Source organism: Theropithecus gelada, chromosome 20 (assembly GCF_003255815.1).
Source record: "Theropithecus gelada isolate Dixy chromosome 20, Tgel_1.0, whole genome shotgun sequence".
Classification (NCBI taxonomy): domain Eukaryota; kingdom Metazoa; phylum Chordata; class Mammalia; order Primates; family Cercopithecidae; genus Theropithecus; species Theropithecus gelada.
Window position 1 is genome coordinate 30,429,651 of NC_037688.1, and position 25,776 is coordinate 30,455,426.

Sequence of the window (25,776 nt, forward strand, 5' to 3'; positions counted from 1 at the left end):
TGTAATCATTGCCTCCTGTCTGAGAAGTTGTTAAGATCATTTGTGATAACATGGATTGCCCTTTGGCTGATGGTCATATACTTTTATTCTTAGTCATCAAAATAACCAAGTTTTTCTTTTTTTAATTTTTATTTTTTCGTTTATCAGATGAGAAGAGAAACTAAGATTTCTGAATAGTCAGTAGCTATCTTTTAAAATTATTTTAGAACCAATAGGGTGTGTATAACAGAAAATAGCGCCCTTGGGATTTGGGATGCTGAGTTCTGATTCCCGTTTGCTGAGTCACTAAAATTTTGTTTGCCATATTTTGAAATTATAAAGGTGGAATGAAAAATTCTGTTTTAGGCCGGGCGCGGTGGCTCAAGCCTGTAATCCCAGCACTTTGGGAGGCCGAGACGGACGGATCACAAGGTCAGGAGATCGAGACCATCCTGGCTAACACGGTGAAACCCCGTCTCTACTAAAAAATGCAAAAAAACTAGCCGGGCAGGTTGGCGGGCGCCTGTAGTCCCAGCTACTCGGGAGGCTGAGGTAGGAGAATGGCGTAAACCTGGGAGGCGGAGCTTGCAGTGAGCTGAGATCTGGCCACTGCACCCCAGCCTGGGCGACAGAGCAAGACTCCGTCTCAAAAAAAAAAGAAAAAAAAAAAGAAAAATTCTGTTTTAGGATATGTACTGAACTGATTACCACTGAATGGGGAAAAGGAGTTTTTTTCCCTACATATTTTTGTACTATTTAAAAATTTTTAAAGAGTACCTTATATGTTACAAAATTGAAATATAGGTAAATAATTTATTTTGAAACATTTTTTATACATTTTAAAACTTCCGAAATCAGCATATATATTAGAGTTGATGGTAGGTTACAGTTTAATTGCCAGAATTTTTTAAAATTTATTTTTCTTTTTTAAAAAATATAGAGATTGAATCATGCTATGTTGTCCAGGCTGGAGTACTGTGGCTATTCACAGGCCCTATCATAAGACTCAACAGCCTTGAACTCCTGGGCTCAAGTGATTCTCCTGTCTCAGCCTCCTGAGTAGCTGGGACTACAGGGGCACGCTACTGCACCTGGCTAGATTTTTCTCTTTTTTTTGTTTTTTGAGATGGAGTCTCACTCTGTTGTCCAAGCTGGAGTGTAGTGACACAATCTCAGCTCACTGCAACCTCTGCCTCCTGGGTTGAAGTGATTCTCCTGCCTCAGCCTGCCGAGTAGCTGGGACTACAGGCACGCACCATCACGCCCAGCTAATTTTTGTATTTTTAATAGAGATGGGGTTTCACCGTGTTGGCCAGGATGGTCTTGATCTCTTTGTCAAGCGCGTCTGTGTGAAGAGACCACCAAACAGGCTTTGTGTGAGCAATAAAGCTTTTTAATCACCTGGGTGCAGCTGGGCTGAGTCCAAAAAAGGAGTCAGCAAAGGGAGATGGGGTGGGGCAGTTTTATAGGATTTGGGTGGGTAGTGGAAAATTACAGTCAAAGGGGGTTTTTCTCTTGTGGGCAGGGGTGGGGTTTACAAGATGCTCAGTAAGGGAGCTTCAGAGACTCATTACCCACGAGAAGGAATTTCACAAGGTAATGTCATTAGTTAAGGCAGGAGCTGGCATTTTCACTTCTTTTGTGGTTCTTCAGTTGCCTCAGGCCATCTGGATGTATATGGGCAGGCTTGGACTCAGAGGCCTGACATTCTGGTCTTCTTATATTAATAAGAAACACAAAACAAAATAGTGGTGGGGTATTGGGGTGGCAGAAATTTTTGGGGGTGGTATTGTAGCAGGATGAGCCGTGGACAAAACCCCTCAGACACTGAGGTAGTGAAGGGAATGGGTTTAATCAGCTGGGTGCATTGGCAGGCTAACGTCTTAAAATCCGAGCTCATCAGGTGCTCAACTTCTGTCCCTTTTAAGGGCTCACAACTGGAAGGGGGTCCGTGTGAGAGGGTCATGATCGATTGAGCAAGCCAGGGGGTATGTGACAGGGGCTGCAAGCACTGGTGGTCAGAGTGAAACAGAACAGAATGGGAGGTTTCACGGTGTCTTTACATACAATGTCTGGAATCTATAGATAACATGAGTTGCTAGGTCAGGGATGGAATTTTAACTACCAGGCTTAGGTCAGGCAGGCCCAGGCCTGGTTTCCAGTCTGGTTCCTAGGCGCCGGGCTACCTGCCTTTAGTTTTGCTTCTCTTTCCTTTTCTGAGTATAAAACAATATGAGAGGGTCTCTCTCTTCCCTCAGTATGGAGAGATAATGGGCGATGTTTCTCAGGGCTGCTTTGAACGGGATTGGGGCGGGGTGGACACCTTAAAGAAAGGCTTTGACCTCGGTGACCTCGGGATTCGCCCACCGCTGCCTCCCAAAGTGCTGGTATTACAGGTGTGAGCCACTGTGCCCTGCTGATTTTTCTTTCTTAATGGTTATTCTGACACCAGCTGGCTTGCTGTAATACAGTTCTGACACTGACTGCCAGAGTTAGTGCAGACTTCACAAGTTAAAGGGCAAGGTCCCCAACAAGACTGCCCTTCAGACTCCAGCTGCACTTCTGACCAACTGTCTACAAAGAAGAACTTGGCAGAATTCAGGAAGGTGCTATACTTACAATTACAGTTTTAGCTTGATGCAAATCAGCACCAGCCAACTGAAGAGACACATAGGGTGAGGTCTAGAAGAGTCCCAAATATGGAACTTTGTGCCCTCTCCCAGTGTAATCAAGGCCTGTCACCCTCCTACCATATTGAGCAGTTCATCAACTAGAAAGCTCCACTGAGCTTCAGTACAATATTTTTATTCGGGATTGTTTATGAATGCATGATTGGTTGAATCTTTGACCTCATGATTCAACTCAATCTCCAGCCCCCTGTGCTTCCTCACCCAGGTCAGGGTGGCTCAGAGCCCCAACCCTCTAATCACACGGTGGTTGGTCTTTTCTGGTGACCAGCCCCTGTCCTGAGTCTTCTCATCTCTTAGCATAAACTGAGGGGTGATCCAAGGGGCTCATGAATAACAAAAGACACTCCTGTTATTTAGGAAATGCTAAGGATTACAGTCTTCTACCAGGCACCAGGGACAAAGACCAGCTGTATTCTTTATTATTCAGCAGTGGTGCGTAAAAAATATTGTATCTTTTAAATCCTGATATATGGGAGTTATCGAAATAATGGTAATTTTAAAACGTAACTCTTTTAGGTTTCTTGGTGTGAATAAGTTAACACATAAAGTGGTTTGAGCTCTCTTCTGTTTAAATTATTTTAACTATATATAAAATAATTTGGTTTGCCTAAAAAGAACCTAGGTTTTATGAAACCGACACAGGTTCCTACCCTGATATCATTATGTACTAGTTGTGTGACTCTGAATCTTATTTTTCTTATTTGCAAAATATACATAGTTTTGTAATAAACACTTTCAGCAAAACTAATATACATAGTTTTGTACTAATTAAACACTTCAGTTTTGTACTAATTAAACACTTTCAGGTATGAAATAAACATTCATCGAAATATCCCTATTGTTTCTATTTGTATTATCTATATTATTGATTTTAACATTTGCAGATTTTGCCTTTATAGGTAAAGGATTATAGGCAGTCAAGGATTGAGTTTTAGTCTGAATTTGATGTAGAACATAGTACTGTTCTTTGTTAGGGTCTTTGATTCGATGTGTTTGATTTTAAAAGTGTAAGGTTTGGCGCCCCCCACTATTAACTAAAACTCTTGTGAAATGATACTTGGAATGAAATTTACTCTTCTCTTCTTACATATATCTTAACTACAGGGACTGCTTAGAATAAATAATACAGAATGATACTACTCTTGGCTAAGAGGTATAATCTGCTGTTAACAGCATTGCTGTGTCCATTGGCTGGTTTGGAGAGAAATTATCGTATGCACCTATATTCAAATTTACATGTACTGTAGTAGCTCTTACAGGCATTTGAAGCAAACCAAAGCTGTTACTCCAAAACTATTGTCTCCTTAAAGCAGTAGTAGAAGTAATTCAGTTGCTGAATAGAACTTTTTGTTGCCAGCATTACTTTCTCTCACACCTGTTTTGCAGTATATAATTTCCCTTTGATTGGTGAGAGATTTAACAAATAGCTAATTACCAGACTCTTAAACTTTTGGAACTTTGAAACACAAAATTGAACTGTAAGCACATTATAGCATTTCACTCCCCAATACTGTCTACTTTTTTCAGCAGATGAGTTTAATGAGTAAATGGAATTAGTCCTTCATTTTACTTGTTTTTGTACTTCTTGAAATACTACTCGTTTACTTAGAAGAAAGAAAATACTTTCTTAGGGTAGATATGTATAAGGAGGTCCGGGTGCAGTGGCTCATGCCTGTAATCCCAGCACTTTGGGAGGCCAAGGCAGGCAGATCACGAGGTCAGGGGTTCGAGACCAGCCTGGCCAGTATGATGAAACCCTGTCCCTACTAAAAATACAAAAATTAGCCAGACATGGTGGCGTGGGCCTGTAGTCCCAGCTACTTGGGAAGCTGAGGCAGAAGAATTGCTTGAACCCGGGAGGCGGAGGTTGCAGTGAGCCAAGATTGCACCACTGCACTCCAGCCTGGGCAACAGAGTGAGACTCCGGCTCAAAAAAAAGAAAAAGAAAAAGAAAAAAAAAAAAGACATGTATAAGGAGGGTTTCCAAAATCTACAGAGCCTTTTTAGGTCAGGACATTTGGTCGTCTGAAATATATCAGAATTAGGATGCTTCCATTTCTCTCAGTTTTCTAAAGAGAAATAGAAAAATAGAGCACACGAGATTTAGCCTGAAAGTGTAATTATTTGTTGGGCCTGAATATGTGATCATTATATGGAATGATAGTGTTTAAATACATTGAACTGTAGGGGTCAGGTAGAATTTGTATTATATTAGGAAGGTATCTTAAGATACTTCATAGACCCTTGATTTCTGAGATGCTCTAAAGATCATCTGGCCCAGTTTGATTCTCACAGGTGTTTCTTCTAAAATATCTGTGACAGATGGCTCTCCAGGTCTCTCTGAGCAGTTTTGAGAGGCAGTTCGTTTCATGGTTGATCATCTCTAATCGTTAAAATTCTTCCTCATATTTAGCTTAAATCTACAAATGCACCTTCTCATTGTTCCGAGTCCCATTCTTTGGAGCAGTACAGAGTAAGTCCAATCCGCCTCAACATTTGAAGATCTGTCTCTTTATATTCTTACTCTCCTTGTCTTCAAGTTAATCCTCCCATCAGTTTATTCATATTGTGTGGTTAGTTGACCTGTCTCCAGGATGCAGTTTATGAAAAGTCCTCCTTAAAACGTATCTTTCTCAGAAGAATCCCGTCATTGTGCTGGGAAAATGCCTAACGTTGTCATGGACGATGAATTTTGTAAATTTTGGTTTTTGTTTGGCTAGGGATTAATTGTAATTGATGTCTACATAATCTGAAAAGTTTATTTCCCATTTCTCTTTAATTCAGTCTTTATTGGTCATTACAGGCTTTTGGTCTTTGATCATTCCCCCTGTAGCAGTTCATTCTGAGTTTATTTGATAGTTTCTGGAAGTTAAAATACTGAACTGAGCAGTCAGGAGAGGCCAGGTGGTGGTTTTATTTTTGTCTTTTTTGTACATCAGTATGATTTCTGTTCCTAAATTATCATTTTGTTACAGTTGTTTATGTTCAGCTTTGTAGTTGTTCAGCTTGTTGCCAACAGCATTTTCTAGTTCTTCAGCTACAAAATGCAGACATTGTTCATATCTTTTTGTCATGATGGGAAATGCATCATGTTTCTTGTAGTTATTAATAATATAATTCTTAAGTTTTCTTTTCTTTTTTTTTTTTTTTTTGAGATGGAATCTCACTCTGTCGCCCAGGGTGGAGTGCAGTGGTGCGATCTCGACTCACTGCAAGCTCTGCCTCCTGGGTTCACGTCATTCTCCTGCCTCAGCCTCCTGAGTAGCTGGGACTAAGGCGCCCGTCACCACACCCGGCTAGTTTTTTGTATTTTTGGTAGAGATGGGTTTTCTTTTTTTTTTGTTTTTTTGAGACGGAGTCTCTGTCTGTCGCCCAGGCTGGAGTGCAGTGGCGCAATCTCCACTCACTGCAAGCTCCGCCTCCCGGGTTCACGCCATTCTCCTGCCTCAGCCTCCCGTGTGGCTGGGACTACAGGCACCCGCCACCACACCCGGCTAATTGTTTTTTTGTATTTTTAGTAGAGGCGGGGTTTCACCATGTTAGCCAGGATGGTCTCGATCTCCTGACCTCGTGATCCACCCATCTCAGCCTCCCAAAGTGCTGGAATTATAGGCGTGAGCCACTGCGCCCAGCCAGAGATGGGTTTTCACTGTGTTAACCAGGATGGTCTTGATCTCCTGACCTCGTGATCCTCCCACCTTGGCCTCCCAAAGTGCTGGGATTACAGGCGTGAGCCACCGCGCCCAGCTATTCTTAAGTTTTCTAAACAGAGTTCTTTAAATGTTCTTTTAGACCTTTTGAACACATACGGACTTTCCTGTGCTTGCTTTTGGTGGTTGTTTGAGATGGGAGAAATATTCTATTTTTATTCTAACTAAAATTGTTAGTCTTAAAAGTTTTTAGAATAATAATTGTCAACATCTTATTGGACACTTACTACATACGAGATATTTTGCTAAGCACTTTTCATACTATATAGTATCTTGTTGTAAGTATATAAATAAATTTAAACATCTTATGAGTTAGGTATTATTGTTATTCCCATGATAATGATGAGGATTTAAAACAGTGAGAGTGAATAACTTGTACTGGGGCATGCAGTTGGTAAGTGGCAGGACTAAGACTTGAACCCAGGCAGTTGACTGTTGGAGCCCATATATTTAGCCACTGTATTTATAACTGTTTGGTTTCTGGTAAAAGCGTTATAAAAGAGCTGTCTTGCTATTATGACTGTTATAGCCGCTTGTATCAAAATACACGTTGATCACTTTTTTTAAAAAAATTTAATATTTTTCAGTATTTTAAGTCTGTAATTTAAAATACAGTGTTACCAGAGGCCACAAGTGATTGCAGGACATTCTGGTTTTACCTTAGCTTTCAATTAGGACCATGTAGTAGAATGATTTTTAGGGAGTTATTTTAAGGCGAATAAATAAATGGAAATTCTCAATTTTAATTTCTAATTTGGTAAATATCAGTAGATATAACTTACACATGTAAACAGAAACTCTTTGTGATCCCCAAAGTATAAAGGGGTCCTGACACCAAAAACTTACACTTGTTTAGATTAGTTGTATCATAGAATATTAAAGAAAATCTTGACCTAGGAATAAAAATCAAGACCAGATTTTGTATATTGAGTTACTACTTAGCCATGAAAAGGAATGAAGTCATGTCTTTGCAGCAACATGGATGGACCTGGGAGTCATTATCTTCAGTGAAATAACTCAGAAACAGAAAGTCAAATACTACCTGTTCTCTATTACAAGTGGAAGCTAAATAATAGAGTGTGGGGTAATAGGCATTGGAAAAGCAGAAGGGTGTGAGGGTGGGATGGGGATGAAGGATGAGAAATTACTTAATGAATACAATATACATGATTCGGGTGAGGATTACAGTAAAAGCCCAGACTTCACTACTAAGCAGTATATTCACATAATAGAATAGCACTTGTACCTCTGAAATTTATACAAATAAAAATAAAAATATTAAATTAAATGAACCATTTTTATTACTTACCAAATATATGTATTTTTTTGAATTGTGTAATCAGGAGACTGGAACCTACTGAACGACCTCTTCAGATCGTTTATGATTACTTATCCAGGCTGGGTTTTGATGATCTTGTGCGCATACAGGAGGAGGCTACAAATCCTGACCTCGGCTGTATGATTCGATTTTATGGTGGTAAGAATTTATCAGTGGCTTTGTATGTTAACTACTTTTAAGTTGATCATTTGTGCCTCTATCTGCCGTCAGCTTTTTAAAAGTATTTTATCAAAATCGAGTTTTAAGCCAATTAACTAACGTAGTTAACACCAACCAAACAATAATAAAAACCAAGAGGTCAAGGGTAAGGGAACACTTTAAAAATATCTTCTCTTTTAATTTTTACTTATTTTGCACTTGTATTTTGCTAACTTACTAGCATGATTTTATACCTTTGCCAGAATCTTGACTGGATCATGCTTTAGTAAATTATTTTTTCAAGCTCCTGGTAAAGCCTGTAAACTTCTGGATAGCTCAAAATGTTGAGAGTAAGTAGTTATTATCATATATGACTTGACATTGATGAATATACCTGTCAAATTTGTATATTGGTGAATTTAGTGGGGTTTAAATCTAGGATTTTTGACTTCTGAGAAAAATATTTTAAGATGAATTTGAAGAACACAACCCATCTATCACTATAATACTTAGTTAAAAAAACAAAAACTTGGAACACAACAATTTTCTTATTTGATTGTGGTTGAACCCTAGTTCTGCATTATGGTAGCCCCCCCTTGTCCATGGGGATTATATTCCAAGATCTTTAGTGGACAACTGAAATCACAGATGGTACTGAACTCTATATATACTATGTGTTTTCCTGTATACACATACTTGTGGTAAAGTTTAATTGATAAATTAGGGTAAAGTAAGAGATTGACAATATTTAATAATAATATAATTATAACATTATACTGTAATAAAAGTTAGTGAATAGTCTGTCTCTCAAAATACCTTGTCCTATACTTACCTATTTTCAGACCATGATTGACTGCAGATAACTGAAACCTTGGAAAGCAAGACCACAGGTGGCGAGGGGGCTACTGTGTATATTTTTGTTCTAGAGTGAAAGTTGAACTTTTCTTTTACATGCAGTTATATTGCACAGTGGTTGGCTCTGATGCCCCTACTTTTCCTACCACCACCTGATAAATTATAGCATATGCAGGATCTTAATATACTATACCCTTAAGAGGATATTTCCAGTAGAGTCTAAAAGAGTACCAGTTTGTAGTACTTAAATTTTGAGGGGTCTTTCCAAAAGTAAGCTCTGTTGATATAGAAAAGCTGGTATAGTTTGAGTGAGAAAATTAAGTTTGGGATGAAACTTAATAATCTTTGAAAATAGGCAATAATGCACCTGGTACCAAAAACAGAATTTGGATAGATCGATAGATGAATTAGTTATCTGTTGGCTCTGTAACAAATTGCCTCAAAACTTAGGACTTAAAATGGTATAATAAATACTTAATAATTACGTAGTTTTTTGTGGGCCAGAAATCTAGGAGCATTTTAGCTGGAGGGATAGTCCTGGCTTGGGTTTCATGAGATTTTAGTCATCTGAAGGCTTGAGTGGGGCTGGAAGATTCACTTTCAGCATGGTCCACTCACCAGCTGCTGGTAGGAGGCCTCAGTTCCCTCTTCTGTGGATCTTTCCATAGGGCTTCCTAGGTGTCTGAGGCAGGAGAATGGCGTCAACCCAGGAGGTGGAGCTTGCAGTTAGCCGAGATCGCACCACTGCACTCCAGCCTGGGCGACAGAGTGAGACTCTGTCACAAAAAAAAAGAAAAGAAATGAGTCACTAAACACAGCCCATACTATAGAGAGAGGAATTAGCTCCAGTGTTTGAAAGGAGGAGTGTCAAAGAATTTGTGGGTCTGTTTTTTTTTTTTTTTTTTTTTTTTTTTGAGACAGGATCTTACCCAGTTGCCTAGGCTGTATGTAGTGCAATGGTGCCATCATGGCTCACTGCAGCCTCAACCTCCCAGGCCCAAATGATTCTCCCACCTCAGCCTCCCAAGTAGCTGGAACTACATGCACACACCACTGCATCTGGCTAATTTTTGTATTTTTTGTAGAACTGAGGTCTCGCCGTGTTGCCCAGGCTGGTCTCAAACTCCTCGGCTCAAGTGATCCTCCTACCTTGGCCCCCTAAAGTGCTGGGATTACAGGCATGAGCCATCTTGAGCAGCTAGATCTATAATAAAGCTGATGCAGGATTTTTTCTTGACGGCTTTATGGGACTTGTGACAGTGGTGCCCCATTTACTCAGCCCACCCTGCTCATCCCTTGTGGGAAGGGAATGTGCAGGTGAATGAGTGTGGGAACTGGCTAGCTGATTGGACACTGGTGGGAACAAACTGTGTTCATTGGGTTCTGTTGTACTCCACCCTTTGTGGGATGTAGCACATAGAAGAGTGAGTGCAGGAACTGGCTGTCTGCTTTAGCACCAGCAGGAATAGATTCTTTGCAGGCTTGCGGCAGCATCCAGGTGGGGGTGTCTGTGATCCCAAGGCCTCAGAGGACATGTTATAATGCTCTCTTAGCTCCATCATCTGCAAACAGCAGTGTGTTATCAGCTCAGTGTTCCTTTTGCCTTGTTGCATAGGGCGGCTGCTGTCCACCAGCGAGTGCAAAGAACCAGTGTGACAGTCTTTTTGAATACCAGCACTTGGTGTGTCTCGAATTCTTGTCTGGTGCCCAAGAGGAATGAGGTCATGTGGACAAATTGAAGGATGGTGAATGCGGAGAATTTTATAGAATGAAAACTGCTCTCAGTGAAGAGTGGAGCTGGAAAGGGGATGGGAAGGGCAGGTCGCTCTCCCCTGAAGCTTCTGTCTTCTGAAGTCAAGTCGCCTCTCCCTGATGTCCGGCTGCTTGTCTTCTCTGCTGGCTGAGTCTGGGGTCTTTATAGGCACAGGATGGGAGATGCTGTAGGTAGTTTTGGGAAAGGCAACATTTGATTGGTAAAAAGACGTTATTCAGAAAGAACCATTCGGGAGAGAGCAGACAAATAGGGATGGGAATTCTCACTTTGGGCCACAAGTTTCAGGCTTTTCAGCTTGCAGGTGGGGTTTTGCTGGGGACCCGCCTCTGTCTGCCTGGAATTTCTCTGCTTCCTGCCTCTATCAAAACTATCATAGAAAATATGCTTCCCTCTCACCTTTTTCCTCCAACCACCCAGTTCCTGAAACCAGACACAACTATTGTTAACCGAAGGAAAGAGTTGAAGTATTCTCTTTGAAGTAAATAGCTTAGTAATCAGCTTTAAATATTTTATGTGTAGAATTTTTGGTGCATTATCTTAGTTGGATTATAGTGTTAATAAGGTCAAGGTCATAAGGGCCTGAGTGCAAACCAGTTAATGTTGTGTTCTCTGGTTATAAAAGGACACTGGGTAGTGTCCCAGTCAGCCATTATGGAAATGCCAGTTATCAGTCTTGCTGGAGAGGGAGTGCTGGGGAAAAGTGAGTGGAATGACTCAGTTCAAATTCATGATGTAAAAGCTGTGGAAATAACATTTCACTAAAGTCAGGTTGAGTAGGTAGCATGATTAATCATGGGATTAAGAGAACATATAAATCCTCTGCAGCCAATTAAGCCGACTGTGTTCCTTTCCTCATGGGGGCTCAGTGTGCAATGGCTGCACACAGTAGCTTCCTTGGTAGTGTACTCAGCCTGTTTCTTGTATGGGTTGCTCTAAGGGACCTTGGAGACAGGCCTTTCAGATGGATGTTCATGTCTCTGACTTTGCACTATCCCCAGTCTAGGCTCCAGACAGGTATGCGAGGTGCCTTTGGAAAGCCCCAGGGCACTGTGGCCGGGGTTCACATTGGCCAAATTATCATGTCCATTTGCACCAAGATGCAGAACAAGGAGCTTGTGTTGAGGCCCTATGCAGGGCCAAGTTGAAGTTCCCTGGCCGCCAGAAGATCCACATCTCTAAGAAGTGGGGCTTTACCAAGTTCAGTGCAGATGAATTTGAAGACATGGTGGCTGAGAAGCAGCTCATCCCAGATGGCTGTGGGGTCAATTACATCCCCAACAGTGGCCCTCTGGACAACTGGCGGCGGGCCCTGCACTCGTGAGGGCTTCCACTGTGCTGCCCCCTCTTAATGCTTGCCAATGAATCCTACTTCCTGTTCACCTTAAAAAAAAAAAAAAAAAGAGAGAGAAAGAGCAAACCCCTTACTTGTGTTGGAGAAAGTGGCATACAGAGAGTGTGATTTGTTAGGGAAGTTGTAGCTCTGGGACTGTATAGCTCAGGTAGCACAACTCTGTGCCTGAACATTTCTCTGTATACTACATTCTCTGCACACATTGTTTAAAACAGCTTTGTCAAAAGAGCATAAATACAAACATCAGAAGCCAGATGCAAAATAATTACATCGTATGTTTCCATTCATTTAAAGTTCAGAAAACGGGCTAAACACAGCCATATTGTTTTGAAATGTGTGGCAATACTATTCTTTATCAAAATCTGTGCTTTCATAATAACAAAATTGTAGTGGGGCATATAACTGCCTGGCTACAGCCCATTTTGCAGCCTCTCTTGCGGTTAGATGTGTACATGTAACAAAGTTTTCTTCCATGGTATGGAGTGGACTTGATGTGCGCCACTTCTGCCTGTGCACACAAACCCCCAGTGTGTGCTTCTCGGGGCTCTAGTGCTCTTTTCCGCTCTGGTGGGCTAGGATGGCAATAATCAGAGCAATAATTGAAGTCAAGTGTGGAAAATTGCAGACCCTGAGTTACTTTTTTTAAAAAAATTTATTTATTTATTTTTTGAGACAGAGCCTTGCTCTGTCGCCCAGGCTTGAGTACTGTGGTGCCATCTTGGCTCACTGCAACCTCCGCCTCTCAGACTGAAGCAGTTCTCCTGACTCCGCCTCCTAAGTGACTGGGATTACAGGAACCCACCACCACAGCTGGCTAATTTTTGTATTTTTAGTAGAGACAGGGTTTCACCATGTTGTCCAGGTCTCAAATTCCTGACCTCAAGTCATCCGCCTTCCTTGGCCTCCCAGAGAGCTGGGATTACAGGTGTGAGTCACTGTGCCTGGCCAGAACCTGAGTTTTTGAATGACAGTGTTGACCCCTGGTAAAACAGAATGCTCACTTGAATGAATTAAATTCCCGTTGCTTGAGCCATTATATTCTGTTTGCTACAGCCATAGTTAATACAGGACATATACAAAAGCGGCAAAAATAACAAGAGAGCCAGGAAATTATTATAAAAGTCAAGGGAGTGACTGAGGAGTGCAGGGAAGAGGACATGATTCTTACAAGTAGAATTTTTTTTTTTTTTTTTTTTTTTGAGATGGAGTCTCACTATGGCCCAGGCTGGAGTACAGTGTTGTCCAGGCTGGGTGCAGTCTCGGCTCGCTGCAGCCTCTGCCTCCTGGGTTCAAGCAATTCTCGTGCCTCAGCCTCTCAGGTAACTGGGACTACAGGTGCCCACCACCATGCCTGGCTAATTTCTGTATTTTTTAGTAGAGACGGGATTTCACCATGTTGGTCAGGCTGATCTCGAACTCCTAACCTCAGGTGATCCACCCACCTCGGCCTCCTAAAGTGCTAGAATTATAGGCGTGAGCCACTGCGCCCCGCCACATTTAAAATTTTGACTCAGCATTCCTAAATTGCACAAATAGGTGTTACTAGTGTATACTCGATTTGGTAGAATTTGAGAGTACTTATTTCCCTACACCTTTGACAACGTCAGGTATCATTGTTAATCTTTGTCCCAATTGCAAAAATACTATCTCATGTTACTACGCATATTTAAAGCTTCTTTGTTAAAATATAGGAGGAACGTGGTAGAAAAGCGTTCCACCACCCTAATACAATTACTTTTATGATTGCGTATTTTCTTAGTCTTATTTTATATGTATATTTTATATTTTTATTCATATATTTTTGCTTTTCAAACATTTGGTTTTTAACTACACAAGTGTAATATGAATATGGTGTCATTATCTGTGGTGTTTTAATTTGTTATAATTACCTCCAAAGTCCATTAACTGCTCTATAGATAACCACCGTCAATTTGGTGCATACCTGTTCAGAATTTTCCAACTTGATTATTCCTATATAGTATATATTCATAGAACCATTTGGATTTTGTTTATATAAGTGATATTATTTGGTATTGATCTTCGTGCTTTTTTCACCCAAGAGTTTGTCTTGGAGATCTTAACTTGTCAGCATTTGCAGAACCATCTTCTGTATGCATTTCTTTTTTGTTTTTTTTTTTTTTTTTTGAGACAGAGTCTCACTCTTGTTGCCCGGGCTGGAGTGCAGTGGCATGACCTCGGCTCACTGCCACCTCTGCCCCCCGGGTTCAAGTGATTCTCCCCCCTCAGCCTCCCAGGTAGCTGGGATTACAGGTGGCTTGCCACCACACCCAGCTTATTTTTGTATTTTTAGTAGAGGTGGGGTTTCACCATGTTGGCCAGGCTGGTCTTGAACTCCTGACCTCAGGTGATCTGACGGCCTCGGCTTCCCAAAGTGCTGGGATTACAGGCATGAGCCACTGTGCATGGCCCTGTATACATTTCTTTAAGGAGCATAGTATTGAACATCATGTATGCATTATACTCTGTATAACCATCTCCTTAGTGATAGATATTTACTTTGTTTCCAGTTTTGGATGGTTAAAACGGCCATGTTAGTAAAATTACTTCTTTGTACACCTGCGTTCCTTCAGAGTGATCTCTAAGCGTGAAATTATTGGGTGATAGGTTACTCACATTTAAAATATTAATAGTTACTACTGCAGAACACTTTTATATCCTGTTATTATAACAGAGTACCCCTTTGCCTCCAATATCACCTTTCAATATTATTAGGCTTTAAAATTTTTGCTAATCTAATAGATAAAATGATGGTCTCTTTGTTTAAATTTCTTTTTCCCTGATTGCTAGTGTGGTTGAGAATTATTTCATGTTTTCATTGGATCTTTCGGTTTCTTTGAATTACTCATTGATATTTTTGTACATGTCTCTGTTTCTCTTTTTTCATATTGATTTAAATGACTTCTGCGTGTATTCTGAATATATATCCTTTGGGTACTGTATTTGCGACTCAATTTTTTCCAGCCTGTAACTTTTTATTTTATTTATTGCTTTTTATGGTGCATATGTTTAAAATTTTTCTTTAGTCATTATTTAGTCAATTTATTTATTTATTTATTTACTTATTTTTTCAGACGGAGTCTGGCTCTGTCGCCCAGGCTCTCAGTGGCCGGATCTCAGTTCACTGCAAGCTCCACCTCCCAGGTTCCCGCCATTCTCCTGCCTCAGCCTCCCGAGTACCTGGGACTACAGGCACCACCACCACGCCCGGCTAGTTTTTTGTATTTTTTAGTAGAGACGGGGTTTCACCATGTTAGCCAGGATGGTCTCGATCTCCTGACCTTGTGATCTGCCCGTCTTGGCCTCCCAAAGTGCTGGGATTACAGGCTTGAGCCACCGTGCCCGGCCTATTTATTTAATTTTTGAGATGGAGTCTTGCTCTGTTGCCCAGGTTGGAATGCAATGGCATGATCTCGGTTCACTGCAACCTCCGACTCCTGGGTTCAAGCGATTCTCCTGCCTCAGCCTCCTGAGTAGCTGGGATTACAGGCGCATGCCACCACACCTGGCTAATTTTTATATTTTTAGTAGAGATGGGGTAGCACCATGTTGGTCAGGCTGGTCTCGAACTTCTGACCTTGTGATCTGCCCGCCTCAGCCTCACAAAGTGCTGGGATTACAGGCAGGAGCCACTGCTCCCAGGCAGGCATGTTGAATTTCAAGTGATGGTAAACTTAAATGGCAGTTGGAGATATCTGGATAGTTGGAAATGTGGAACTAGAGCTTAGGAATATAGATCTGGGAGAACCAAACTCTCTGAGGAAGGTGGAATTTAGAATACAGTCAGCCGTCCATATCCACAATGGATCAAAAATATTAATAAAAAAAAAAAAAAAAAAAACTAAAAAAAGACTAACGTAACAACTATTTACTTAACATTTACATTGTTTTAGATATTATAAGTAATGTAGAGGTGATTCAAAGTATACAGGATGTTGAGTGCAGGTTATATGCAAATACCGTTTCATTTTATGTAATAGACCATAGCATCTGTGGATTTTGGTATCCTTGAGGGGGGGTCCTGGAATCAATCACTTGCCAATACCAAGGAATGACTGTATAGATGAAAGGATTGGCCTAGAATAGAAGGAGAAATGCTTATTCTGTATGGTGTATTAATATACAAAGTTTTATTGAATAATACAATTTTTTTTTTTTTTTTTTTTTTTTTTTGAGACGGAGTCTCGCTCTGTCGCCCAGGCTGGAGTGCAGTGGCCGGATCTCAGCTCACTGCAAGCTCCGCCTCCCAGGTTCCCGCCATTCTCCTGCCTCAGCCTCCCGAGTAGCTGGGACTACAGGCGCCCACAACCGCGCCCGGCTAATTTTTTGTATTTTTAGTAGAGACGAGGTTTCACCGTGGTCGCGATCTCCTGACCTTGTGATCCGCCCGCCTCGGCCTCCCAAAATGCTGGGATTACAGGCGTGAGCCACCGCGCCCGGCCGAATAATACAATTTTAAGGCTGAAGTAATCTAACTCATTTCCTCATATTATACATGAGAAACACATGGTTAAATAGGCAAAGTGATACCTAAGCTTATATAAACAATTATGTGATAATATCAGGAGTACAACCCAGTCTTTCCGACTTCTGGGTTACTGTTTGGACCACCTCATACTGCTGTTCCTGCTCATTTCTGTGCAGTTAGTTTTTTTTTTTTTTTTTTTTTGAGACAGAGTCTTGCTCTGTGGCCCAGGCCGCAGTGCAGTGGCGCAATCTCAGCTCACTGCAAGTTCTGCCTCCCGGGTTCCCGCCATTCTCCTGGCTCAGCCTCCCGAGTAGCTGGGACTACAGGCGCCCGCCACTACACCAGGCTAGCTTTTTGTATTTTTAGTAGAGACGGTGGAGGGGGGGTGTTTCACCATGTTAGCCAGGATGGTCTCGATCTCCTGACCTCGTGATCCGCCCACCTCGGCCTCCCAAAGTGCTGGGATTACAGGCTTGAGCCACCGCGCCCGGCTTTTTTTTTTTTTTTTTTTTTAAAGACAGGGTCTTGCTATGATGCCCACGTTGGCCTTGAACTCCTGGGCTCAAATAGTCTTCCTGTCTCAGCCTCCAGAGTAACTGGGACTACAGGTGCACACTTCTTTTAAAAATAATGCTCTTACCAAAAACTTCACGTCTTTTCTGTTTTAATGTGCTGTTTTGTTCACTGTATCTCAGTCATATGAAGGCCTGTGATGGGAAGTAGAATTTCCACCACCATGATCAGAATAGTTGATTGAAGTATCAACCATAAGCTTTTCCATATTAGTGGCAGAGAGATGGAGGATTATGTACAAAATTAGAGTACTCCTGTAGTTACTAATATATTCCTTCTAGAGTAGACTGATAACAATAGTGGTTGTCATTTATTCCATGTTCTTTTTGTACCTAAAACTGTGGTTAGTATTTTATACTCATTATCTTACTTAGTTTTTATAAGAATTCCCAGAAGGTAGATTGTGTTAAGATTCAAACTATATAAATGAGTAAAGTAAAGCTTAATGAGAATAAATAGTTCAAGGAAACAAAGTGACAGAACCAGCATTCATGTGCAAGTATATCTGACTCCAGAGTTCATGATCTTAACCACTCTACCATACTGCCTTTCTCTAGGTACATAGGAGATATAGGTGTTGGAAGAAGGGTTAATTTAACAATAGCATCCAAAGTAAAATTTTGCTTCGTAGACCAAAACTCACAGGTACTCCTACTGTATATAATTAAGTGATGGATAATATGTGAGGACTAGATCTAATTTTGTCATAACTATATTGCTTGGTTACTTATATCTATGAACAAGGTTGCTGAGTGTTGACACATATTTTTCCCTTTCTGTATTCTTATACTACTTTAATGGTGGATTCTGAAATATTGTTTCCTTTTCAGAAAAACCATGCCACATGGATCATTTGGATCGAATCCTACTGTCTGGTATCTATAATGTACGCAAGGGAAAGACCCAGCTGCATAAGTGGGCTGAGCGCCTAGTTGTCCTCTGTGGTACTTGCCTTATCGTCTCCTCAGTGAAGGATTGTCAAACTGGAAAGATGCACATTTTGCCTCTGGTTGGTGGAAAGGTAAGACTCATAAAGTTAAATTATTTTTCATTTGATCATCTTAATTAAGAAAATATCACATACGCTTTTCATAGCTTTTATTCATATCTTTTCAAAGAAGCCAGTATGGGCATTATTAAAGATGATATCAGAGACTCCGAGAGGTTCAGAGGCTATTATGCCCCAAATCCTGTTGCAGAACCATCTGTTCTAGACGTCCCCACCTCCACTGCTAGGCACTAGATTCTGGGACTGACAATAGCCAGAGTCAACAGTGGATGCTACCATTAGAAGTTGCCTTTGGAAATTAGAAGTAGCTGCCGTTATCTGTCACCAAATAGATTCTTTCTGGGGTTTTTTTTGTTTTTTTTTTTTTACCCCAATTAAATTAAAACGCAGAGTCTGAGGTAGTCATAAGATGTGATCCAGCAGCCAGGGAGCCATGCCATTTCTTCCGTCTGTCCTAGAGGAGTCTCCATCCCAGGAAAGGAGTTCACTTGTTAGTCAAACAGAATGAATGACAAATGACCATAAACAGATATACCAATATTTATAGAAGGTATGTATATATGATTTTACTCTGTTTTGAGTCTTGAATGTCATAAACCAATCTGAGTTCAGGAGGACTTCCAGACAAAATTACCTCATGAATTCACACTTTGGATCAGGCATCCAATCTGATCCAAATACACAGCAATATAGGTAGAACACATGTATTAAAAAGATAAATAAGCTGGGCGTGGTGGCTTGTGCCTGTAATCCCAGCTACTCAGGAGGCTGAAGTGGGAGGATCACTTGAGGCCAGCAGTTTGAAACCAGCCTGAGCATTTGCAAGACCCTGTCTTGGCTGGGCACAGTGGCTCATGCCTATATTCCTGGCACTTTCGGAGTCCTAGGTGGGTGGATCACTGAGGTCAGGAGTTCAAAACCAGCCTGGCCAACATGGTGAAACCCCGTCTCTACTAAAAATAATCTTACAAAATTAGGTGGGCGTGGTGATGGGTGCCTGTAATCCCAGCTACTTGGGAGGCTGAGGTAGGAGAATCACTCGAACCTGGGAGGTGGAAGTTGCAGTGAGCCAAGATCATGCCATTGCACCCCAGCCTGGCAAACAGAGCAAGACTTCGTCTCAAAAAAAAAAAAAAAAATTAGGTGTGGTGGTGCGGCGCCTGAAGTCTCAACTGCTTGGGATGCTGAGGTGGGAGGATGGCTTGACCCCAGGAGTTCAAGTTGCAGTGAGCTATGATCATGCTACTGTATCCTAGCCTTATGTGACAGAGTGAGACCCTGTCTCTTAAAAAAAATTTAAAAAAAAAATGAATGAATGAATGAATGAATGAATGAAAAGACTTAACTGAGCTTAGAAATACAGAATAGAAACGTAAAATGATCTGAAGGTCTGAGTCTGTGGGCCTTCTGGGCTCTGGGTCTGAAAGATTGTGGCAGCCCAGGAATTTGGCTCCTATAAGTATTTAGGTCTAATAGTTTGCTGTTCATAATGAGGGTCCTGGGTTAGGCTTATGGCGTAAAGCCAGGCTGATTGGTATTTTTTGTTTCTGAAAGAAAGCTAAAACAAAAACTGCCATTAAGCACTGACTGGAACCAAGGCTTATTTCTAGCTGTGGTCCTAAAGAGGTGGGAGAATCCAGTTATATGGCCTGTGACCAGGAAAATGAATGAAATCCCCACTAGTTTAATGAATGAATGTAACTCCAGTATCAACCATGGGGCAAGAACCCACTACTGTCAGTATGAGGTCTTGGGGGCTGAAGAACAAAGTGAAGAAAGTAAGTAGAGTTGTTTGAGAGGGAATGAGTGAATGAGGACAAGGTTGGGGATTGGTGGAGATGAAGCAGCAGATAGGGTAAGAGAGAAAATGAACCTACCATTCAAGTGAACCTGAAACGTAAACTGCCTCTCACACACATCAAAAAAACAAAAACAAAAACAAAAAAACCCACAGAGAAATTTAATACTAGGGAGGATTTCCACAACCTCAACCATCAGAAGATAAACTCACTTCAGATTGAAATGAAAATAAATGAACATCCTGAAAAAACTTGAAAATAAGTGTGTTTAGAATTTTCTAAGAGAGAATGGAAGAACAAAAATGGAAAACAAATTCAGAAATCAGAACGTCTGCCTATGAAAAACCCAAGTAGAATATTGGAAATAAAAATACAGTTACTAAAATTTAAAACTTAAGTGATTAAACTCTAGATCAGACAAAGAATTGATGAAGAGTAATTTTGTCTATTCTGTTTGCTAGTACAATTTTGTTCAGGGTAGCAGCATGCCTAGGATCAAAAACTAAATCTTCCAACCCCTCTTGTAGCTACTGAGATATACACAGAAGTTTCCTGGAAGGACTTTTGGAAAAGCTCTTTAAAATGGATAGACTTTTAAAGAGCTTGACCTTTAAAGGTCATAAAGGGATGGCTTGACCCTTTGCCAGTCCCTCAGTGTCAGAGGTGGAGCAGTCATACGATGACTGTGAGTTGGCAAGCATATGTCAACTATGGCATTTGAGGAAGAAGCAGCCTGGGTCCTTGCTGGCATATGGAGCCATTAGCCTAGTCCTGGCCTGACACCTCTATTTTTTTAAGCCACTGTTTAGTAGCTGAATGTAATTAACTGATGTACTGAAGAATTTCACAGATAAAAAAATAATAAAAGAACCTTTCAGAAAGGCTCTGGTATACATCTTACAGGAGTTCTAGAGAAGAGAGAGGAAGAAGAAAGAGAAGTAATATATCTGAAACAATAATAGCTGAAAATTTTCTAGAAGTGAAGAGAAACATGAGTGTTTAGATGTGGCAATGTGTTATTAAGTGAAGTGTGATTCACTCTTGGGATAAGAGGATAGAAGCATCAAATAATCTTAAAATTTATTAGAAAAATTAGAAAAATTTAACAATAGCCACTAAAATTAGAGGAGGAAAAGAGAATATGGAAAACTTTGTAACACTAAAATAAGGCAAGAAGAATTGAGAAAAATAGCATGTTAAATTATCACAAATTATAATGATAGTAATAAATCCGAATATATCAGTAATCACAATGATTGTGATAGTCAGATGTTATTTTAAATACTATTTGCTGTTCATAAGAGACATAATTAAAACTTATTCTTAGAAGGTTGAAGGTGAAATGATGAAAGAATATATACTCGTCAAATAGCAATCAAAAGAAAATTGGTGTGGTTATATTAATAGCATATGAAACATTTATATGAAAGTTTATGCGCAACAAAGGATTTGTATTCAGAATATATAAGGAGCTTTTGCAACTAAGTAACAAAAAGACAAACCCAGTAAAAAACTGGGCAAGAGATTTGGAGAGACCCGTCATCAAAGCAGATATACACAGGTAACAAACACATGAAAAGATCTTCAACCTCATTTGTCATTAGGGAAATGCAAATAAAAATCACAGTGAGATACTGCACACCACTAGAATGACTAAAATTAAAAGACTGATGAATAACAAGTTTGGCAAAGATGCGGAGCAACTGGAACATTTATACATCATGGTAGGAATGAAGTTACTTTGGAAAACAGTTTATTCATTTTTTGTAAAATTAAACGTATGCTTTTCAAATGACCCTGCAATTCTATTTCTAGTTTTTTATCCAAAGTAAATGAACATATGTTCTTACAAAGACTTGTACATGAATGTTCATAGCAGCTTTATAATGGCCAAAAACTAGAAACAACTTAAATGTTCATTGACTTGTGAATTGATAAACAATTGTGATATATCTATACCAGGAAATACTGCTAAGCAAAAAAAAAAAAAAGAACTGCTAATACAGGAACAAGGATAAATCTTGAAAGTATAATTCTGAGTGAAAGAAGCCAGATACAAAAGTCTATTTATTGAATTATTCGATTTATATGAAATTCTGAAAAAGGCAAAAAATTGTAGTGTTAGAAAACATCAGTGGTTGCCAGGGCGTGGTGGGGAGGGGGCTGACTGTATAAGAACACAGAGGGAAGTTTGGGGGCCATGGGGTTGCACACTGTATTTATTCATTTATAAAAACTCATGAACTTGATTATTTATAATCAGTGAATTAGAAAAAAAAAATCAAGGCCAGGCGTGGCACAGTGGCTGACACCTGTAGTCCTAGCACTTTGGGAGGCTCAGGCAGGAGAATTACTTGAGTCCAGGAGTTCAAGACCAGCCTGGGCAACATAAGTGGGATTCTGTCTCTACCAAAAAATGAAAAATTAGCCAGGAACGGTGGCAGACACTTGTAGTCCTAGCTACTCCGGAAGCTAAGGCAGGAGGATCACTTGAACCTATAAACTTGAGGCTGCATTGAGCCATGATCACGCCATTGTACTCCAGCCTGGGTGAAGCATGACCTGTCTCAAAAAAATAAAAACCAGTGAATTTTATTTTAGGTTATACCTCAATAAAGCTAATGCCCAGAAAGACTTTTTTGTGTGTGTGTTTGAGACAGAGTCTTGCTGTGTCACCCAGGCTGGAGTACAGTGGCACGATCTCGGTTCACTGCAACCTCCGCCTCCCGGGGTCAAGCAGTTCTCCTGCTTCAGCCTCCCAAGTAGCTGGGCCAAAAGGACTTTAATGCAAAAAGCATTAGTAGGGATAAAGAGACTCATTACAAAATGATAAAAGGAACGTTTCACCATGAATATTTAATAATTCCAAAGTTATACATATGTAAATATAATATCAACGTCTGTAATACAGAGATTAAAATAATTACTCAGGGAAGTTGACAAATTATAGTGAGATTTACAGATCTTTCTCAGTGTTTGACATTATATGATTCTCTGTACTTTTCTGTGTCAAGCATTCCAAAATATTTAAAAGATTATGCTAAAACAATCAGTATCTATTCATCTATTCATTTCAATAATATTCTTTATTTTGACACAGACTCATTCAGTTGCAATGATTTGTTACTAATGAAAAATGGTTATGTTGTATCACAATTTAATATTGTGAAAAGTATTTAATTTTAATTAATCTTTTTAATACCCTCTTTTCTCGAAGTATTTTGTTTCTGCCGCTTGGTTCAATCTTTAGTTGGCAAAGAAACGTAATGTAAGTTTCCATCTGATTTGCCAAGCTATGACATAACAAGTGAGATACCAGACAAAAAGATGTAAGTGGTTCCATAACTATAAAAAGACTGCTTCCTTATCAAAGCTATATAGGTTGAGTTGTTGGGATTTGGGGGAGAATTTCTTTTTTTTTTTGAGACGGAGTCTCGCACTGTCACCCAGGCTGGTATGCAGTGGCACATTCTTGGCTTGCTGCAACCTCCACCTCCTGGGTTCAAGCGATTCTCCTGCCTCAGCCTCCTGAGTAGCTAGAATTACAGGAGCCCGCAACCACACCTGGCTAAGTTTTTGTATTTTTAGTAGAAACGGGGTTTCACTGTGTTGACCAGGCTGCTCTCGAACTCCTGACCTCGTGATCCTCCCCGCCTCAGCCTTCCAAAGTGCTGGGATTACAGGTGTGAGCCACCACGCCTGGCCGATAATTTCTTTAAGGAGCTGTTTTTGTGTTGTGAATTCCTGCCACCACTCCAAATAGGAATGGGGGAGGTTTTTGCCTCTTTTCTCAAGCCTAGTAAAAGAGATTTGAATTGGACTGAAGAGGACTTGGTAAGAGTTCCATCCAGTAAGGGGGACATAGCGGACTGGTATCCTGCTTCCTGACCACCAAGTCCTAAGGACGAGAGGTCCTACCCAGCTGCTGGTGATAGAGCAAAAGCACAGCTAATGTGTTGGGATCATTGTGTACTCCTTGGGTGTGTTCATGTGTGACCCATTGGCAGATGGTGGGGGACAAGTGGGGAGAGAGAAAAAATAAAAAGTAACTCTATTTAAAAAAATTCAGTTGTTCGTCTTGTGATTGCTTTTTGCTTTTTGACTAGGATTTTTTTTTTTTAGTGGTTCTGATTTTCTCCCCTCCTCTTCTTCAGATAGAAGAAGTGAAGCGACGGCAGTACTCCCTTGCTTTCAGCTCAGCGGGAGCCCAAGCTCAGACCTATCATGTCAGCTTCGAGACTTTGGCTGAGTACCAGCGATGGCAACGGCAAGCATCCAAGGTGAAAAGTGGTAGGATGTTCTGATGTGTAGATAAGAATAGAGAACCCCAGGCCGGGCGCAGTGGCTCATGTCTGTAATCCCAGCACTTTGGGAGGCTGAGGCGGACGGATCACCTGAGGTCAGGAGTTCGAGACCAGCCTGACCAACATGGTGAAACCCTGTCTCTACTAAAACACAAAAAATTAGCCAGGTGTGGTGGCGTGCACCTGTAGTCCCAGCTACTCGGAAGGCTGAGGCAAGAGAATAGCTTGAACCTGGGAGGCGGAGGTTGCAGTGAGCTGATGTTGCGCCACAGCATTCTAGCCTGTGACAGAGCAAGACTCCATCTCAAAAAAAAAAAAAAAAAAAAATAGAGTACCCCAAGAGAAATGTATTTTGAAACTGATGGCCAGGTGCAGTGGCTCATGCATGTAATCCCAGCACTTTGGGAGGCTGAGGCAGGCGGATCACCTGAGTTCGGGAGTTCGAGACCAGCCTGACCAACATGGAGAAATCCCATCTCTACTAAAAATACAAAATTAGCCGGGCGTGGTGGTGCATACCTGTAATTCCAGCTACTCGGGAGGCTGAGGCAGGAGAATCGCTTGAACCCAGGAGGTGGAGGTTGCAGTCAGCCAGGATTGTGCCATTGCACTCCAGCCTGGGAAACAAGAGCAAAAGTCCGTCTCAAAAAAAAGAAACTGGGCCGGGCGCGGTGGCTCAAGCCTGTAATCCCAGCACTTTGGGAGGCCGAGACGGGCGGATCACGAGGTCAGGAGATCGAGACCATCCTGGCGAACACGGTGAAACCCCGTCTCTACTAAAAAATACAAAAAACTAGCCGGGCGAGGTGGCGGGCGCCTGTAGTCCCAGCTACTCGGGAGGCTGAGGCAGGAGAATGGCGTAAACCCGGGAGGCGGAGCTTGCAGTGAGCCGAGATCCGGCCACTGCACTCCAGCCTGGGCGACAGAGCGAGACTCCGTCTCAAAAAAAAAAAAAAAAAAAAAAAAGAAACTGAACTTATTCCCAAGATGGCAAATTATAATGATAGCAAATTATAATTTTTAATTTCCTTTCTAGGCCTTTCCTGAGTATGTAGTGAGTAAAATCATGGAATTCCACCAGATCTTTAACTTATTTATATATGCATAGTACAAAATGCTGTCAAAAATGTTTGCAGGTGCATTTTCCTCTGTATTATCTCTGGGAGGTAGGGCCTTAGAAGGAATTAAGACACAAAGAGATTTGACCCTTGAAGGAATTGAGATACAATGAGATTTAAATGACCTTCCCTCGACCGTAGTAGTCAGTGATAGATGGATGCATTCCATAACTTGTGTCCCAGTGCTTCTCGGTCTGCATATGTTCAGAACAGCCTTGGTGAACCACTTCAAATGTGCAGTTATTGATGATGGGACAGTGACCTCTAATGCCGTCACAAACCATTATTCCTATATGCCAAGGATAATTAGTCTTTCAACTTCTGCTTTTTAGCCTTTAAAGAGCAATAAAGTGTATTGTGATTTCCAAATTCTCTTTTTCTTCTAGCTGTCTTTGCAGGATTTTGTATAAGAGATTGTTATAGTATAAGGACATACCATCAAAACATGAATGACTTCTCTTTTTTTTTTTTTTTGGAGATGGAGTCTTACTGTCACCCAGGCTGGAATACAGTGGTGCAGTCTTGGCTCACTGCAACCTTTGTTTCCCGGGTTCAAGCAGGTCTCCTGCCTCAGCCTCTAGAGTAGCTGGGATTACAGGTGTGTGCCATCACACCCAGCTAATTTTTTTTTTTTTTTTTTTTTTTTTTTTT

General features: G+C 40.9%; 1 protein-coding gene, 1 non-coding gene and 1 pseudogene across 3 annotated transcripts in view; all 3 read left to right on the forward strand.

Moving 5' to 3' along the window:
* The window catches only part of PHLPP2 (PH domain and leucine rich repeat protein phosphatase 2), an 81,432-nt gene that overhangs the window by 16,612 nt on the left and 39,044 nt on the right, over window positions 1-25,776 (forward strand). For both annotated transcript variants that reach the window (XM_025371178.1, XM_025371177.1), the window contains exons 3-5: window positions 7,723-7,856; window positions 17,726-17,916; window positions 23,858-23,983. In XM_025371178.1, the coding sequence (XP_025226963.1) occupies window positions 7,723-7,856; window positions 17,726-17,916; window positions 23,858-23,983 (451 nt within the window). The remainder of the gene's footprint in view (window positions 1-7,722; window positions 7,857-17,725; window positions 17,917-23,857; window positions 23,984-25,776) is intronic.
* LOC112614862 lies at window positions 11,305-11,439 on the forward strand. The gene has a single exon (XR_003117170.1). It is a non-coding gene; the product is annotated as a small nucleolar RNA SNORA70 (small nucleolar RNA).
* Window positions 11,358-11,806, forward strand: LOC112614657 (annotated as a pseudogene).